The 20775-nt window shown below is 28.1% G+C and overlaps 1 protein-coding gene across 4 annotated transcripts in view; it reads left to right on the top strand.

Annotated features, from left to right (window-relative positions):
• LOC127291229 (uncharacterized) overlaps nucleotides 1-20775 on the top strand; it is a 247834-nt gene that overhangs the window by 86150 nt on the left and 140909 nt on the right. For all 4 annotated transcript variants that reach the window (XM_051320210.1, XM_051320211.1, XM_051320212.1 and 1 more), the window contains exons 7-8: nucleotides 6831-7427; nucleotides 9354-9395. In XM_051320210.1, coding sequence (XP_051176167.1) covers nucleotides 6831-7427; nucleotides 9354-9395 — 639 coding nt within the window. The remainder of the gene's footprint in view (nucleotides 1-6830; nucleotides 7428-9353; nucleotides 9396-20775) is intronic.

The raw sequence follows: 20775 nt of genomic DNA on the forward strand, positions 1-20775 counted from the left end.
AAATTTTATTTAAAATGGCGTCGATAATTGACGTCATTTAATTACCAAAGTACCAAAATGGGCGGAATGATTACTCGAAAACTGTTGCATAAATCGATCCGCATTTTTTTTTAAATCTTTATAATTACATTCTCTTTGGAAGTACATACAGGTTTGTTAATTGGATGTAAACTTTCATTTTTATAAACAATTTACTGTTTAATTTTCAGCAAAAAATCGATTAATTTACTTTAAAAGTGCTTTATTTCAACAAAAATTAATATAAAAAGCCCATATATGTACTTCCAAAGCATATTGTATAAAGATTATTGTTTGTTTTTTGATCTAGGTTTTAAACTTCTCAAGAAAACATTCCGCACATTTTGGTAATTATGGCGTTTTAGTAATTAAATGGCGTCAATTATCGACGCCATTTTTTAAAAAAATTTTTTTATACTTCAATATGTATTTAATAAACCCTCTAAATAGAAATCCTATATCTTTTTTCATTTTCCCAAAATAAATCATCAAAGATACGTCTTTTTTTCTGCCTCTAGAGTGGTGTTACCCCTTAATATCGGTTTTTTTGAAATCGTGTACCCCCCCCCTAGCGGCCACACGAATTTATCTGGAGGGCTTAAATTTAATACACATATGAGGCATTTTACGTGTAATGTCCTGAGTTAAAAATTTGATTTCTCGAAAAAAAGTGAAACTTGGAGAAATTGTTGTCCTACCTGATAGTAAAATATCCCCAAAAAATTTTTTGACTCTTGAAATTTTGGGAGAGATAGAGGGGGTCGATTTTATAAGTTTTCCCTGACACCGCCTACTATTTGAATTTTTTCTGTCTATAAATGCAATAAAAAAATTTTCGCAGGTATGTTTTTGGAAGTTTTTTTCATGCTCTTTCCAATGGTGAATTTCGTTTTTTAACTATCAGGTAGGACAACAAGTTCCACTTTTTTTCGGGAAATCAATTTTTTAACTCAGGACATTACACGTAAAATGCCTCATATGCATTTTCGAGTGTAGATTACAGGAAAAATATAGCGAACCTGATTGTAATTGATTATCATAGCGTTGTCAAGGTGTAAAACCATGAATTTTTACTAAAAATGACTATGTACCCCCCCTAGCGGCCACAAATTTTGACATAAAGAGCTCAAATTTGGTATACTAACGTATTTTTACTTAAAAATTACAGGAAAAAAATAGCGAACTTGATTCGGATCAATTTACATAGAGTTGTCAAGGAAAAATAAAAAATTTCGAAAAAAATGGTTTAAACTCTCTACCGCTCACAATATTCAACCCAGACTGTTTATATTTGTTGTATAAATGTATTTTTGCGTGAAAATTACAGGAAAAAAATGTGAGCACGATTGGACACAGGTGTCTGGAAAGAAAAAAAAGTTCGCCTACGATGCCAAGAAAAATCATTCTTACCTGGTGGTTCTTTAGCACCCTTGAAACGAGAAAACTTAACCCGAAAATCGTAGCTGTTCATTTAGAGAAGTTTCACCCCTTTCTACGGGTGATTTTGAAATTTTTTCAAAAAACTTGTTTTTTAAGGATCAGAAAAAAGTTTTAAATTATTTTAATGATTTTTATTTGTGTCAGTGTGTTTGTAGGATCTCATTTTCTAGGTACAAGTGATTAAAAATTTTTTGATAAAAAGAACTCGAATTCGTAACTTTTATTTTATATAGGTGACGATTTGGGATGATTTAATTAATAAATAAATAAATCGTGTTAATGAATTTACATGTATAGGGCGAAATTCCACCACGAAGTGTTGTTAGGTTTTTTCAAAAACTGCATGTAGGAGAGGGAAGGAGTTGGATTTTTTAAAAAATTTAAACAGTCAATTTTGATTTTTTTGAGAAGTTAAAAATGTGTATTTTTACTACAAAAAATATTGAGATGTCCTTGTTTGTTATTTTCGAGATATTAATTATTTAATTATTTAATGTTAACAAAAGACGAAATATTTTATATACAAATAAAGTTATCGTGATTCTGACGTTACCAATTGAAAGCTACCGTAATTCCGCATCCAACGAGCCCTATATGAAGAATTTTGGATTAGTGGATTGTTAATAAATAATCGCATAACATTGCAATAGTTTATGAAAATCCCTCTAATTCAAAATAGTTCATATTAGGCTCGTTGGGTGCTGAATTACGTCAGCTTTCAATTAGTAACGTCAGAATTACGATAACATTATTTGTTTATAAAATATTGCATTTTTTATTAACATTAAATAATTCATTAATTAATATTTCGAAAATAACAAAAAAGGACATCTTAATATGTTTTGTAGTGAAAATACACATTTTTAACTTTCCAAAAAATCAAAATTTACTGTTAATTAAATTATCCAAAATCGTCAACTATATAAAAGAAAAGTTACGAATTTTAGTTTTTTTATTAAAAAATTTTTTAATCGCTTGTATATAGAAAATTAGGTCCTACAAACACATTCACACAAATAAATATCATTAAAATAATTTAAAACCTATTTGTGAACCTTAAAAAACAATTTTTTAGAAAAATTTCAAAATCACTCCTAGAAAGGGGTGAAACTTCTCTAAATGAACAGCTACGATTTTCGGGTTAATTTTTTTATTTTCAAGGGGTGCTAATAAGGAACCACAGGGTAACAATGGTTTTTTTTGGCATCGTAAGTGAACATTTTTTTCCTTCCAGACACCTGTGTGGAGTTAATGAGCAATGAATTTTCTCCCAATAACGAAGAAAATTTTATCTAAAGGGCTTCATATTTATTCATTTTCACGCATATTTAGGTATGTGTAGATTATAGAGATAATTTAACAAACATGAAAAGAAGTTGTTTTAACAAAGTTTTTTTCGAAAAAGAAAATTTTTTGAAAAAAGTGGACTTTTCCTATAAGTTTTTTATTCGTTTCTCTGTTCTATTTAATTTTTTCTAATTTATTTTTCTCTTTCTCCTATTCTTTCTTCTTTAATTCGATATTCTTCTCCCATTTAAAAAAATGATTATTTTAATTGAAAATAAAATCGGACATGTGCGAGTTACACTCGCACTGAAATCGAGGGTTCCGTACACGAAGCGAACTCATTTGGTACAAAAACAAAAGTTTAATAAATATAAGTTTTGTATATCATATAATGTAAGTAATACGAAGAGGAACAATTTTCTTAAATTTTTTTTCAAAATTGTTCCTTCTTGTATCATTTACATTATTTGATATACAAAACTTATATTTATTAATCATTTGTTTTTATACCAAATAAGTTCGCTTCGTGTACGGAACCCTCGATTTCAGTGCGAGTGTAACTCGCACTTGTCCGATTTTTCTAATATTAAGAGAGTAAAATTTAGCCTTATCTTCTATTGATGCACTGCTACAAGAAAAAAATAATTATGCGCCTTCTTGAAAAATGGACTTATCTTGAGATATGAAGAAAAATAAATTTGGCGTCAATTGGACCCCGCATTGGTAAATAAAAATTAATTGACATTATGCCTGTTGTTTTCTCTCCTAGACCATATTTAGGTTAATGCTAAATTTTCAAATCGGAATTTAAAATTCTTAAATAAACTGAGGGAATCCTACACAATTTTTTCTTGGGCTCCACCTTGGTCTTGTCTACATTAGGTAAAAAGCTTTATTGTTAACAATTGTACCATATTATAAGGTATAACCCCAGCAGAATTTAGTTATATTTAATTATCCGCAAACCCGATGCTAACCAGTTTAAAAAATATTGTTTGGAGAAATACGCGTTTAAAGATTTCGAAACATTTTTTATTAAATAGGTTTTTCTGGTCCCTGATCATGATTCCGAAGTCAGATTTATAAAATTCAAAATAGCGGATCCAATATGACAGACAAATTACAAAAATGATCATCCTATTCAAATAATTCTTGTCACTTAGCATACAGGATACCGGAGAGTTCAAGACCCAGTAGAAACGAAAATATTCTTCAGATCACAAAATCACTTCACTCACATACGCTTCACAATTATAGCTTTTAAAAACTCAAAAAAACATTTTCTTTATATTTTTTGAACATCCGCAATAAAAACCTACCCTTAATTCGAACTTTTTTGTTTCTCCGATTATGAGATGATTTCTATGAGATTTAACTATACTAAATATACATATATTATGAATAGAATATAAATACAATATCTATGAAACAGTATTTATTTTCACTATCATAGGAGATATTCAATTTCCTTAAGAAAATTAATATAGTAATATGACTATTTTAGATTAAACATGTATTTAAACTTGTTAAACGTTATAATTAATCTATTAAATAGATTACGAAAATGAAGAATTCGACTTTATCAGCAAAGTGACATCTATTAGATGTCCTTTAAACTCTTTGGTTCAGAGTTAGATGTTTCATGTGATAATTATATCGCACAGTGTACTCGAGCACGCAGCTTATTTTTTCAGATCAAAATTAATTCAAAAATTGATAATTATTTGTCGACAAATCATATCGATATAATTATCACATAAAACACCTAACTCTGAACCAAGGAGTTTAAAGCACATCTAATAGATGTCACTTTGCTGATAAAGTCGAATTCTTCATTTTCGTAATTTTCAAAAATCTTAATCAGCGAAAAATATAGTATTTCTATATAAAATATATTTAACATTAACTATAGCTCTTGACTAGTTATGGGCTTGATCTGAGAATATAAGAGACTTGGTCGTTCAGGCTGTGTTGGCATGGTGCATTAGTCGGCAACTAAGGAGGTTCGAGTCCTCGCAGATGCACAGTGTACTCGAGCACGCAGCTTATTTTTTCAGAACAAAATTATTTTAAAAATTGATAATTATTTGTCGACAAATCATACACTGAAAAAAAAGTTAATTGAATCAAGTAAATGCATTTACTTGAGATACTTTACTTGAAACAAGGCGATATTTTCTTATTGGAAGAAATTTATTTTCTTGAGTCAAGTAATTTTGAGCATTGAGCAATGTTCTTGAAATAAGAAAATAAGAGTTTCATACAAGTAAATATATCTTACTGTTTCAAGCGAACTGTTTTACTTGCGTCAAGAACCGAAAAAGTATTGAGTAAAGGATATTATTTTCTTGTGTCAAGTGATTTACGTTGAGTTTTTTATTTTCTTGTGTCAAATCGTTTTGTTGTTTCCTTCAAAACAACTTTTTACTTAATCTAATACTTATAGTCTTGATCCAAGAAAATGGAAAAATTAATAGAAGTAGTTACTTGTTTCAACTTGATTAAAAAATATATTATTTGAATTAAACATTAATCAATCCAAGTATTTAATATACTTGAAGCATTTTCATATTATATTGTTTCAAGAACATTTAATTTCTAGAAATAATATTATATTATCTTAAATAAAATAATTTATTTTTTCAGTTGAAATAGTGATATAATCTTGAATGAAATCATTCTTTTGTTTCCTTGGAAATATTTTTTATTTAATTCAACATTAATATAGTCTTGAGTCAAGACAATGCGAATATTAATATAAGTAAATACTTGTTTTAACTTGATTAACGCATAGTTCTTGAATTAAAAATTTAGTATTTGGCAGAATTTATTTATAATTTATAATTTATTTTCCCGAAGTACCAAAAAGTATTCAATCAAGAATATTATGTTCTTGAGCAAAATAATAAAATATTTTCTGAAGAATTTTTATTTCTTGAATCAAATAGTTTTATTCATTTGCTTTGAATTAATTTTTTACTCAATAAAAATCCCGTATTCTTGATCCAAGAAAATATTTCTCTCCAAATGGATATGAAACTTAAATAGAAGTTTTTGAAAACCGTCAATTGGGTCAGGATAGCATAGTGGTCTACGTTACTGCTTCTGGTGCGCACAACCCGGGTTCAGTTCCTCGGACCATGACAAATTTTCATTCAAGGTATACTTGTTTAAGTTGTGTTAAGTATTAATTAAATATAAATATGTATGTAAAATAAACATTATTTAAATAAATAATAAAAAATATGAATGTTAATAATAATAAATAAAAATGTTTGACTTAAGAATTAGACATGATGGGATGAGGAAGGGGTGTAGTAGGGGGAAGGGGGTAATTCAAGTAAATATTTACGTGTATTGGAAAAATATTTTTTTGGTTGAACTCCATAAGTTTTCTCAAGTCAAGAAAATATTTTCTTGATTTAATATATATATATATATATATATATATATATATATATATATATATATATATATATATATATATGATCTTGACTTAATATATTTTACATTTCTTAAAAGTCAACAAACTTCTTAGACGAATTCCATATTTTCTTGGGCCAGAAACATGCGTTCTTCTGACAATGTAAATAATATTTTGATTTAAATCTACTTACTTGAACCAACATTACAAAAATTTTAATGAATCAAATGCAATAATTGATTTGACTACAGATATTCTTAGAACAAGAAAATATTTTACTCATAGGAGTCCCACGATTTTCTTGAACTAAGTAAAATTTTCTTGGTTCAATACTATTTTTTTCAGTGTATCGATATAATTATCACATGAAACACCTAACTCTGAACCAAGGAGTTTAAAGGACATCTAATAAATGTCACTTTGCTGATAAAGTCGAATTCTTCATTTTCGTAATTTTCAAAAATCTTAATCATCGAAAAATATATTATTTCTATATAAAATATATCTAAAATTAAATAGATTTCCTTATTTTATAAATATTGTACTTTTGCTATGTAACTGTTCATAAATTTTTTAGCGTGTATCTAAAATTATTTTCATAAGTAATTCATGTAATAAAATTCAGTACAAAAAAAATTGATAATATAATTTGATTTTCCAGGATCAGCCGTTAGAAACACAGATATAGATTTGCAATCTTATACTAAGAAGAAATTCTCTGACGAATTTACATTTTATTGGAGGATACTCAAGGACACTCACGAACTTGAAGGAGTTGCAGTGGTGAATGGTACATCATGGATTGGCGTTGGATGGAGACCTAGTTCTTTAACACCTGCTTGTAAAGCGTTTCCAGAAATTAAAGATCGTCCCTCCGATAATGTCGTTGCAGAACCTCTTCCACAACCAGAACCAAAATCAGAACCAGAGCCTACTTCAGAACCCGAATCCAAATTTCAGACTGAGCCAAAAGCAGAACTGGAACCCAAATCCGAACCAGAACCTAAATCAGAAGCAGAAACAAGAATTTCAGTGGAACCAAAGTTCAAACCAATTGTCAGAAAACACACAAGAGAAAGTCTTTATAAACCCAATATTCCAGCACTAAACAGTGAGCCAGAAGCTGAACCTGAATCTGCTTCAGTTAGATCAGGTGGAACTAAAAGGAGATCAGCTAAAGTAGATGGCGCTACTCGGAGACCTGAGTCTGATGTCACTGTTCAAACTAGCGTAACATTCCACGTCAGCACAAAGCAAGGTGAGCATTTATTTTAAAAATATTTTAATCCATAAGTGCGATTTGATAGTTGAATAATGAAATTAAGTAAAGACAGTTGCTGAGATGAGTGATATGAGAGATAATAGTTAATAACCAGATATACTGTTTTCTTTTATCATCAAAAGAAGCTATAAATTACAACTAATTTAACTAATAATTCACGCAGTTACAAATAACATTTAACTACAATTGCTGTAACACAATGTCAACTTAGATTTTACTAATTATTAAATTTCATTATTACATATTTATGGGTGATTCTCCGCGTAGTGTACGATTTGGTGTCTGAAACTTTAAAAATTTTTTTATGGAAATGGTAAATATCAAGATAAAGTGTTAAGAAATAAATATCGATGGTGGGCTGAAATTTTTTTTTATAATTGTTTAACTTTTTTAAATAAATTTAAAAAAATTCTTTTTTTTTGTATTCTATAAAATAGTTGAAATTTGATTTAAAATGTTTATGGAAATTTTTGGGGTAATTCACAAAAATATATATATCGCAAACGACAATTAAAAATTTTGATTTCGGTAATTTACCGAAATCTTTGAGGTAATTTATGAAAATTTATTCGGTAATTTATAAAAATTTTGTCTAAAATTCATAAAAATATGTAAAGCATAAATTACAATTAAAAATTTTAATTTTGGTAATTTACGGAATTTTTCGCGGTAATTTACAAAAATATATATAGCGCGAACGACAATTAAAATTTTTATTTCGGTAATTTATGAAAATTTATATAGTAATTTATAAAAATTTATTTGGCGTTAATAATTTTTTTTTTTTTTTTTAGAAAATTATCATTTATTTTTAATCGGTTTCGTATGTTTTATATGGACTACAATAATATAACTGCACTTTATTTAACCTTTATTATTTAATTATTTTCTTTTTTTTTGAAATAGTGAAGGGTCGGTGGATGCCGGTGGAGACGATTTTGTGATGCCCTGTACAAATTTGAATCTTGAAATGTGTAAAAAAAATGATAAATCAATTATAAAATTGATCACTTTCTTCATGGTTCAACTTAAGGAATGTAACTTTTGCTGTTACTGAAGTAGAACTATGTTAACATTTGACTTTTATTTAAATAATTCAATGTTTAATAATAAAAAGCAGAATAACACACGAAAGTCCAGTCAAGCATAAATAGCAAAAAAAAAAGAAAATAATTATTTTTTTGACCAAACGTTTTTTTTTATTCAATTCCACTAAAATATACAATACTAAAATTTCAACAGTAATTGTATTTATTAGTGCACATTGCTAAAAATATTAACTTTTTTGTTTAAACATCCTGTGGGGACAGGTCAAATTTTGACGTTTTCAGCCTTAAAACCCACTTTTCACGAAAAATTGTAATGTTAAATACAAAAGTATCTATTGGTTTTTGTTTGTAATCACAGAATTTACCTTTTTACATTGGAATCGAAATATTATGTGAACATTATTTGTGATTTTTCTTTCACAACATGAAAAAAAGGAAGTTGTGCTTTACCACTTTCGCCTTTATACCTTTATATCCGAATTAATAGAATTTAATGACCGTATTTAGAATAGGTAGTTGTTAAAGTTAAGATTTTCTTGGGCGTTGAGTCGAGCACACCATAGAAAGTAGCTGTAAACACAACTTCAGCATTACTCTCAGTTCTCACGCGAGGAACTTTTCCTTAGTTCCGCTCTACTTTTCTTTTCCGTTTTACCACGTTATAAAATGCGGAAATTCTTCCCCAATTAAAAAACATATTTGCACTCTTACTAATGTTTAAACAAAAATTTACATATTTTATTCCAGTTAAAAAAAGCTGTTAGAAACTTATTAATTGTACACCTTATTACTATTTCCTTAATCTTTATCTTTATTTAATAATTATTTATTTAAATGTTTAATATTTTTTCAGGTCGTAGAAGGCGAACACCGCAGGCAATACCAGAACCAACTGGTAAGTACATTAGAAATATTTATGAACTAAAATAATTAACAGTATTAATAAATAAAAGAAACAGGAAAAAATATTTTAATTTTTATTAAATATTTAAGTTAGTGCAAAAAGATATAAACATTAAAAACGATAATGAAATTAATTTTAATTAGTTAGAAAAAAATAAAAAATTAATCCTCGATTCCTTTAGCATCCCAGAGCAAAAAGATCAGTTTAAACAAATAGGTACAATTATTGAAACACGTGCTATATAATGTGCAGTCTAGTAATAATAGTAATAGTAATAATTATCTTTTGAAAAATTTACTTTCTATATCACGAATTAATTAGCACTTCTAATTTCCTGAATGATTCAACAATAATAATAAAACTCACGTGCACATTATTGTGCTAGTAATAGCGCAAAGTAATTATTAATGAAAAAAGATATTGTTAATTATGATTAAGAAAACAAGTTTAGGTTTTAGAAGACTCATGATATATATTAATATTTTTTATGCACAAATATTTTAGTACACAATTTTTATTTTCATTTATTCGATTACCTAACTGTTTTATTTATTTATTAATAGAAAACAATATCTTTTTCCTACGCTACAAAATGAAACATCTTAATGTTTGTCTTCTCTTAAAAATAATAGGTGTATTTAAAAATGTTATGTTAATGTATTGAAACAAGTTGAAAGTCACATGCTTCCCTGTTTAAAATGTCGGATAAAAACCGGACATTAATCTGGTTAAGAGATTTGGAATTGTAAAAACGACATTTAAGATACTCATCCGAAAATATCTGCAGCTTTAGGGTCTTGTCCGAAAGCTGTACTCTTTTTGTCCGAATTCTGAATGATCTTCTTCAAAAAGTAATCTGACATTTGTGTACGTTTCTTATCCGACATTTTAAGTAGGATTCACGTGTCTTATAAAAAGATGATTCTTTTTTTACTGTAGTAAAGTAATTTTATCACGAATAAAATTTTCGACAATAATGCACTGGAACATTGTGTAATCATTTATTGATGCAATAACTGGCCACTGACACTAATCAGAATTAAATTTATAGTTAAGTTTCTCAAAAAAAATTTGCCATGTAACGGATGTCCTAGGGATAACCAGAAAGTAGGATATCTAATTGGATGTCTCAGGGATATCCATAAATATCTTGACAACATCCTAGAGATATCCAAATTTTCGGATACGAATAGGACGTCCATAGAATATTCTAAAATATCCGCTGCTGTTGGGGTTATCTAGTTATTATTTCTAGTAATTAAAATAATGCATACCCACATAGCACCATATTTTGCAGGAAGCTAACAGATAACTAACAGTGTTAAGTTCGGAAATTAAGACGGTTAGTTTCCCGTTAGCTTCCCTGTAGCTCTATATGTCCCCCGCTATTAACTTATCCGTGATAGCTTCCAAAAAGTTATCGTAGTAAGTTTTCTAAAAGAGTGCAAAGAAAAGTTTGTGAAATATTGAATTGTTATTTAACAAGAAGTTTGCTTATTAAGTTTCTTTAAAACTATTTCCGGTAAGTATTCTAAAGATTTTAATGCAAATTTCCATGTAATTAAAAAAGAAAGTTTCTATTGAATTTCATTTAGTACAATTAAAAAAAATTATTTATTTCTACACCTGTGCTTCTGTCACTCTGCTTTTATTAAATCTCTAATAATAACGGAGAAATTTTTAGAAATAAATTTGGAGGGACTGGGGATTGAACCCGGGTTCGCAGCGCAGAAACTCAGACCCTAACCACTAACATAATCGACCAACTGAGGGGAAATAAGTTTTGTGTCCTCTTGAGGTGCAAGTGATCTCATTGGTTGACACATGGTTGCCAACCTAAATGGCGGCTGAACTTAAATTTAAAAAAAAAATGAAAAAACAACTCAATTTATTAAAAAAATATTAATTATTGAAATTTTATTTCTATTTATTAAATTACCAATTTGATAAAATTTAAAATTTACTGTATTTTTGTTATTAATATTAATTTTATTATTTATTTTAAATAATAATTATAATAATAATAAAATTAATTTATTATTATTAATAATATTGATATTAACAATAAACAATAATATTATTATTATAAACTAAATTTATTATTAATATTTTTTTAATAATGAAAAGTTTTAAAATTAATTTTTTTTAATCATCAATTTTTAAATAATAAACCATGTTTAAGAAGTTAAATAATTTTTTAAAAATAGAAATTGTAAATTTTTGTCGAGAAATATTATTAAATTTTATCAAATTGGTAATTTAATAAATAGAAATAAAATTTCAATAATTAATATTTTTTTAATAAATTGAGTTGTTTTTTCATTTTTTTTTTAAATTTAAGTTCAGCCGCCATTTAGGTTGGCAACCATGTGTCAACCAATGAGATCACTTGCACCTCAAGAGGACACAAAACTTATTTCCCCTCAGTTGGTCGATTATGTTAGTGGTTAGGGTCTGAGTTTCTGCGCTGCGAACCCGGGTTCAATCCCCAGTCCCTCCAAATTTATTTCTAAAAATTTCTCCGTTATTATTAGAGATTTAATAAAAGCAGAGTGACAGAAGCACAGGTGTAGAAATAAATAATTTTTTTTAATTGTACTAAATGAAATTCAATAGAAACTTTCTTTTTTAATTACATGGAAATTTGCATTAAAATCTTTAGAATACTTACCGGAAATAGTTTTAAAGAAACTTAATAAGCAAACTTCTTGTTAAATAACAATTCAATATTTCACAAACTTTTCTTTGCACTCTTTTAGAAAACTTACTACGATAACTTTTTGGAAGCTATCACGGATAAGTTAATAGCGGGGGACATATAGAGCTACAGGGAAGCTAACGGGAAACTAACCGTCTTAATTTCCGAACTTAACACTGTTAGTTATCTGTTAGCTTCCTGCAAAATATGGTGCTATGTGGGTATATATTATTCAACTAAAATAAATATTCATTATTATGGCGCAATAAATGTAGAATTTCAGATTTTTTTAAATTTCATAAAAACCCAAAGAAATCCCAAAGTTACCCCATTTCCCCAATGAAAATCCCGATATAGGACCCGATAAAATTTACCAGAAAAATAAGTATATTTATCCCTGTCTCTTAAAAAAATTCACGAAATTTTTCCTGTATTTTTTTTTATCAAAAGCAAAATTCATATTTGTTCACAAATATTTTCGATTAAATAATAAATTTTTTTCACCAATATTTTTTAAAAAATAATTCATTTTTTAACAATATTTTTGACAAAAAAAATTAATTTTTTACCAATATTTTTGATGAAAAAGTTACATTTTTTAAACAATATTTTTGATTAAAATATTAATTTTTTTGATGGAATAATACATTTTTTTGACCAATTTTTCTGTTTAACAAATAAAAGTTTTGTTTTTGATAAAAAAAATACAGGAAAAATTTAAAGAAAGGAAAAAAGTGCTGCCACCTACCTTCTAAAAAGCTCGGCTATACCCAAGAAGCACGTAATATATCCTCAATATCAAGGTAATATTACACGTGAGATTCGTAATATAACGCTGTAATATTACAGTAATCTTACAGTGATCTTAAAATGTCCGCCTCAAGGTAATATTACCGGGAATATTACTGTAACATTAACGGTAATATTACAGTAATATTACAGACTGATTTGAGTTATTCATAAAGCATAAAAAACGTAAATATATTATAAGTCAATTTGGCTTGTTGGTAAAACTCTGGACTCGTGTGCTTTGAGTTCGGGGTTCGATTCCCTGGATGGGTAGATTTTTTTCGTAAAGAAATGTTCCCATAATATTACTGTAATATTCTCTTGTAATATTACCTTAATATTACGGTATAATATTACTGCAATATTACTGTAATATTACCTTAATATTAGCGCGTAATATTACAGTAACATTACCGGTAATATTACCTTGAGGCGGACATTTTAAGATCACTGTAAGATTACTGTAATATTACAACGTTATATTACGAATCTTACATGTAATATTACCTTGATATTAAGGTTATATGACGTGCTTCTTGGGTATTGATTTTATCGACAAATTTTGATATTACTTTTTAAAATGTAATACATTTAAATTAATAAAAACATTTAGGTACATTATTAAACAATAAACATTTTATTATTTTTATCACATTTTACATTTTTTTCCACAAAATTAATGAAATGAAACACACTTAAACTGACACTTTATTGCCATTACTTTAAACATTAATAACTTCTTATTTTATGTTTAATTTATCATAATTTTTTCACAAATCATCTATATAAACACTAATTTACTATTATTAATCACTTTTATATCATTTTTTAAAACAATTTATAGATCAATTTTTACTCTGAACGAAGTTAAGCGTATTCTAAGCGAAACAGCCCAACATACGTTTGAACCAATCCGCCATGGAAATCCCATATAAATTCGTATAGAAAAATGAAATAGGATTTAATGTAGGAAATTACATAGGAGTTATCATGTATATTTTTATTTGAAAAACCATGTGAATTCCTATGTGATTTCTTTTAAATTTTCTCTAACATTATCGTATGTCAATTTACCATGTCAATTCCTTATAACCCAAGTAGAAATCTGCCACTAGCATAGTACTGACCCAACACTGCCAGTCAGTATAACAGTACTGACTGCCGTACTGGGTCAACCCTGGCTGGTAACGCTGTCCAGTACTGATTTTGTCCCGCTCACCAGTACTAACGTAGTACTGGAATAATACTGGAAAAGTACTCATCCGGAGTTAAAATCTTACTTTTTTTTACAAAATGCTATGGCACGCTTTCCATTGTAAATTTCATCCTTGTAAGCTTATTTTTACATTTAATAGTTAATGTTATTTAGAATATTTAAACTATTATTAATAATAAATAATTAAAGTAATAATTATCATTTATGTTAATTAAATTGTATTATTTTTAATGAATTATTTTACAAAAAATATTTTTTGGATTGTATATTTTTTATTTTTTAATTCATACTATTTAATTTTTTTTTAAATTTGTTACTAAGCACTTATACTTAATTTAATAATTAATATTACATATAAACAAATATTGTACTTATAACATTTAAAATTAAGAATGAAAAATCTCGCACTCATGGGGGATCATCCTAATGCAAAAGTTTTGATTTCGAAGACCGTATTATCTATTGATCACGAAAATAAATTGAATTTATTCTAGAATTTTTTTTTCTCACAAAAATTTATAATTATTTCAAAGATTTTATGAAATAAAACTGTATATCAATTTCAGTTGAATATTATTTAAAAATTATTTTTACCGTAAATAATTATATTAAAACAGAAAAATGATTGATGAATTACATAATTAAAAATAAGTTAATAAAAAACTACTGTAAAATATAAATGGTAAAAAAGTTTGAAAATTTAAATAAAAAATACCTAAAATATATCGAATTATGAAGAACTGTCGAGTATTAAGCAGTGTGATAATAAATTTAAGATATATTCTACTTTTAACAACAAAAATGGAAACACAAATAATTAACTATTTGTCATTTACTATTAATTACATAAACAATATTAATAAAAAATCATCACTTTCTACCTATTAGAACAATTTCGACACTTTTTTATGGTTTTAATATTTTTTTTACCTCCGACATAGTACATATTCGGTGTATAAGTCAGTAGATTGCCAGTACTGAAAGTCAATACCGACGCCCAGTATTGGGTCAGTACCATGCTGGTGTTTAATTCCGGCGAGCTACGGACATTTCTACTTGGGAAATTTTCTATGAATAATCTTAATTAAAATATTCTTATGTCAAATCCCATATTGTATCCTAGGTAAAATCTTATTTTGCTTATATAGACAAAAAATTCTTTGAAAAAATCCGATGTCGAATCTCACATGAAAACCCGTCTAAACATATGATTTCACATGGATTTATATAAAGGAAAAAATATACGATTTCGTATGGGAATTTTCAGTTGGATACTTTATCCAGGTGGCAGTTTTCATAAATTAAAAATTATTGAATTAAAAATCAAATAATATTACTGCAATTTATCTGGAAAGAAAAAAATTTGTGCTTTGCAATACATCTTCTGAATAAGAGTCTCAGCTTTTACAGTATTCAAGACTGATCTCAACTGTGAGAGACAAAATATTATCACCATCTGACGGCGTAAGTGTGTAACTATAATGATCTACATCTATATTGAAATTACCTATATATATATATATATGGGACGTTCCACGTCAACAAGGACAGGATTCTGCCCAAAAATGGTTTTGACGGATTTCAATGTTCTGGGGCTTAAAAAATTCGTAAATTCCTATACTTTCGAATGCCGAGTGGCGTTTTTCAAAATTTTAAATGGCGACTTCAATATGGCGCATAAATGACAGTAAGTTCGAAAGTTTAAAAATAAATTCGTGAATTAAACGTCCGAAAGAATTCCATTTAATCTAAAACACCTCATACAACAAATTTCGGGGTCGCTAAATGCAAATATGATGTTAGTTTTCAAAAATTCAAAATGTCGGACAAAATTTTTTAAAAACGACGGTAATTCATTGAAACTCTATTCTAGGGCGTTTTCCTGGCCTCTGATTACGATTTTAAAGTTGTCTTTCAGAAAAAAGCAAAAAGAAATTGAATTCAAAAATGCCGGATCCAAAATGGCGGAAAAAATTTTTTTAAAAACGACCGAAATTGATTGAAACTTTATTCAAAGGTTTTTTTTTGGCTGGTGAAAATCAAATTTAAAGTTGTTTTTTAGAAACAAGCAAAAATAAAATAAATTTTAAAATGGCAAATCACAAAATGTCGGACAAAAATTTTAAAAACGCCCAAACTTGATTGAAACTCTATTCTAGAGGGTTTTCCTGGCCGCTGATTACGAATTTGAAGTTGTTTTTTAGAAAAAATCAAAAATAAATTAAGTTCCTAAATAACGGATCTAACATGGACAAAATTTTTTAAAAAGACCAAATGACGACTACATGATAAGAGACGTAAATTACGTAACTTGTAAACTTTTTGAGCTAATTTTTGTTATTTTACAAGTATTTGGACGAGGTAGTATGATAAATACATACATTACGTAAAATACGTAAATAATGTAAAATACTGATTGTAGAGTAAATTGAAAATTTTAGAATTATAAAAACTGGTAATCCTGAAAATGACTGATTGTAGTGTAAATTGAAGATTTTAGAATTATACAAACTGGTAGTCCTGAAAAGGACTGATTGTAGTGTAAATTATTTCTAATGCACAAGATTAGTGCAAGTTGTTGCACTTGAGTATTGTAAAACTTTTAATGTTTTATTTGGTAAAACCACAAACCCATGGCTGCTTTGAATGTTGTCAACAGCAGGAGCATCTGTGAATCGTTTGTTCAAATGTCTTTGTTTCTTTTTATGTGTTGCAGCACTGTAATAAAATATATTTATTCCTGCAATTTTGATTTAGCCCACTTAAAAAGGGATTCTGATGTTAAAAGAGCTTGTGAAGGCTTTGCCTGTAGACTACTGCCGTCCTTATTTAAAAACACACTATCTACATTTGTCGCACGTGTACTTTAAAATGCAAAGTGGCAAAATAAAAAATTCAAGAAGGCGGATCCAATATGGTGAAAAAAGTAAAAAAAAATGCTTGAATTCACTTGAAATTTGTTACTCGGGGGTTTTTAGGGTCGCTAAACACAAATATGAAATCAGATTTTTAATATTAAAAATGGCGGATCCAATATGGTGGCCGATTTTTAAAAATTTTAACAAATTTCAATAAAACGTATCTTATGGTGCTTTGTAGGGTTGTAAAAAGTTCTAAAGGTTTTAAAATGAATTAGAAATTTAGGTAATTACTCCTACTTTAAAATTCTAAGTGTCAAAATAAAAAATTCAAGATGGCGGATCCAATATGGTGAAAGAAGTAACAAAAAAGCTATAATTCAATTGAAATTTGTCACTCAGGGGTTTTTAGGGTCGCTGAACACACATTTTAAATATTCAAAATGGCGGATCCAATATAGCGACCGATTTTTAAAAATCGAAACAAATTTAAATAAAAATTGGATTACGAGAGTTCGTAGGGTTGTAAGAAGTTCCAAAGGTTTTTTATTCAGATAGAAATTTAGGTAATTAGACATACTTTCAAATAAAAAATGGCCGAACCTAATATGATAGAAGAAGTAACAAAAAAAGCTTCAATTCAATTGAAATTTGTCCCTCGGGAGTAAGACAAGTAGATTACAGCCAATAAATGCAGGACTAGTAATGAAATTTAGGTAGCAACTAGTAAAAGTAAAAAACGTTATAAATCCAACTAGTAAAAGTAAGAAAAGGTAATAATCCAACTAGTAAAAGTAAGACATAGGTTCTAACTAGTAAAAGTAAGAAAGGGTAAAATCCAACTAGTGAAAGTGAGACATATAGAGTCCAACCAATTAAGGCAAGACCAATTTAGGTTCCAACTAGTAATAGTAAGAAAGGGTAATAATCCAACTAGTAAAAGTAAGACATAGGTTCTAACTAGTAAAAGTAAGAAAGGGTAAAATCCAACTAGTGAAAGTGAGACATATAGAGTCCAACCAATTAAGGCAAGACCAATTTAGGTTCCAACTAGTAATAGTAAGAAAGGGTAATAATCCAACTAGTAAAAGTAAGACATAGGTTCTAACTAGTAAAAGTAAGAAAGGGTAAAATCCAACTAGTGAAAGTGAGACATATAGAGTCCAACCAATTAAGGCAAGACCAATTTAGGTTCCAACTAGTAATAGTAAGAAAGGATAAAAATCCAACTAGTGAAAGTAAGACATAAAGAGTCCAACCAATTAAGGCAAGATCAATTTAGGTTCCAACTAGTTAAAGTAAGAAAGGATAAAAATCCAACTACTTAAAGTAAGAAAGGGTAAAAATCCCACTCGTAAAAGTAAGGCCTACTTATCTTACTCCCGAGGGACAAATTTCAATAGAATTGAAGCTTTTTTTGTTACTTCTTCTATCATATTAGGTTCACCATTATGAAATCTGTGTTTGGCCATTTTTTATTTGAAAGTATGTCTAATTACCTAAATTTCTATCTGAATAAAAAACCTTTGGAACTTCTTACAACCCTACGAACTCTCGTAATCCAATTTTTATTTAAATTTGTTTCGATTTTTAAAAATCGGTCGCCATATTGGATCCGCCATTTTGAATATTTAAAATCTGATGCCAGATTAGTGTTCAGCGACCCTAAAAACCCCTGAGTGACAAATTTCAATTGAATTATAGCTTTTTTTGTTACTTCTTTCACCATATTGGATCCGCCATCTTGAATTTTTTATTTTGACACTTTGCATTTTAAAGTAGATGTAATTACCTAAATTTTAAGCCGTATTTGAACTTTTTTCATTTAACGTCATTCGTTGACGTGGAATGCCCCATATATATATGAGAGATTCTTCTTCAATCGCCCCAGCCCAAAAATTCAATGTTCTGGGATTGGCTTCATACTTTGGTAAATTGTTGTCCTATATGATAATAATAAATCCCTAAAATATAAACTCATTAAAAAAATATTTGTAGAAAGTACAGGGGGTTGAAGTTTTGACGTTAAGGGTAACATTGTCATTTTCAAATCCGTATAACTATAACAAAAGTTAATGGATTTTAATTTATCCAGAATGAATTTTAATGCATTTTTTACGTACTTTTCAAAAATGTATACAAAATTTTAAAAAAAAATTTTAACCCCTTTTTTTCAAAATCAACCCTTATTTTTCGATTTTCACCCCTTCGGGTATTTTTTTTTATTTTCATTGGAAAGCTGAGGTTTTTTCCCATGAGCTTTGTAAATATGAAAATTGGACAACAATAATTTTTTGAGAAACAGAATATTAAAGTAGGCGGTGCCGATAAGGGGTATACCTGGAGATCATCTTTGAGGATTTAGGTAGGCATCGCCTAATTTAATATTATGTTTCTTACAAAATTATTGTTGTCCCACTTTCATATTTACATAGCTCATAGGAAAAAACCTCAGCTTTCCAATGAAAATAAAAAAAATTAATAAAAAAATTCCCCAAGGGGTGAAAATCAAAAAATAAGGGTTGATTTTGAAAAAAAGGGGTAAAAATTTTTTTTTTTTAATTTTGTTAACATTTTTGAAAAGTACATGAATAATTCATTAAAATTCATTATAGACAAATTAAAATCCATTAACTTTTGTTATAGTTATACGGATTTCAAAATGACAATCTTACCCTTAACGGCACCCTTATCGGCACCGCCTACTTTAATATTCTGTTTCTCACAAAATTATTGTTGTCCCATTTTCATATTTACATAGCTCACGGGAAAAAACCTCAGCTTTCCAATGAAAATAAAAAAAAAATAAATAAAATACCCTAAGGGGTGAAAATCGAAAAATAAGGGTTGATTTTGGAAAAAAAGGGGTTAAAAATTTTTTTTTTAAATTTCGTATACATTTTTGAAAAGTACATGAAAAATACATTAAAATTCATTATGGATAAATTAAAATCCATGAACTTTTGTCTTAGTTATACGGATTTGAAAATGACAATGTTACCCTTAACGTCAAAACTTCAACCCCCTCTACTTTCTACAAATATTTTTTTAATGAGTTTATATTTTAGGGAATTATTACTATCATATAGGACAACAATTTACCAAACTATGAAGCCAATCCCAGAACATTGACTTTTTGGGCAGGGACGATTGAAAAAGAATCTCTCATATATGGGTATTTTCAATATAGATTTAGATCATTATAGTTACACACTTACGCCGTCAGATGGTGATAATATTTTGTCTCTCACAGTTGAGATCAGTCTTGAATACTGTAAAAGCTGATACTCAAAAGATGACAATTGTATTTCTTTTCAGATGAATTGGAGTAATATTATTTGATTTTTAATTTTTGAAAACTGCCGTTTGCATAAAGTATCCAAATGAAAATTCCCATTCGAAATCCTATATTGTTTGCTTTATATAAATCCATGTGAAATCATAAGCAAAATAAAACTTTACCTACACTGAGAGACCTTTTGCACCGCATCAGAACTACGTGTGTGACTGCAGCGCCACTATAGGTTTTGGTGCGCTGCATTCTAAATTTTGTATCGTGACTGCCCAAAAATGAAAATGAACCTTTCGGCCGTCAATTTTTTGGACAGCTACGCTCCAAAAATTGTACGGCTGCAGACCAAAAACGTAGTTTCATAGCTGACCACTAGAATGCTCCGCAGCCGTCTGTCGAAAGTCTGTTACGGTGCAAAAGGTCTCTCACTGTAGGATACAATATTGGATTTAACAAAAGAATATTTTAATTAAGGTTATGCATATAGGAAATTTATAAGGAATTGACTGTTTAAATAT

Source organism: Leptopilina boulardi, unplaced genomic scaffold (assembly GCF_019393585.1).
Source record: "Leptopilina boulardi isolate dan_hultmark-lab unplaced genomic scaffold, ZJU_Lbou_2.1 LbouV2_13, whole genome shotgun sequence".
NCBI classification, from domain to species: Eukaryota; Metazoa; Arthropoda; class Insecta; order Hymenoptera; family Figitidae; genus Leptopilina; species Leptopilina boulardi.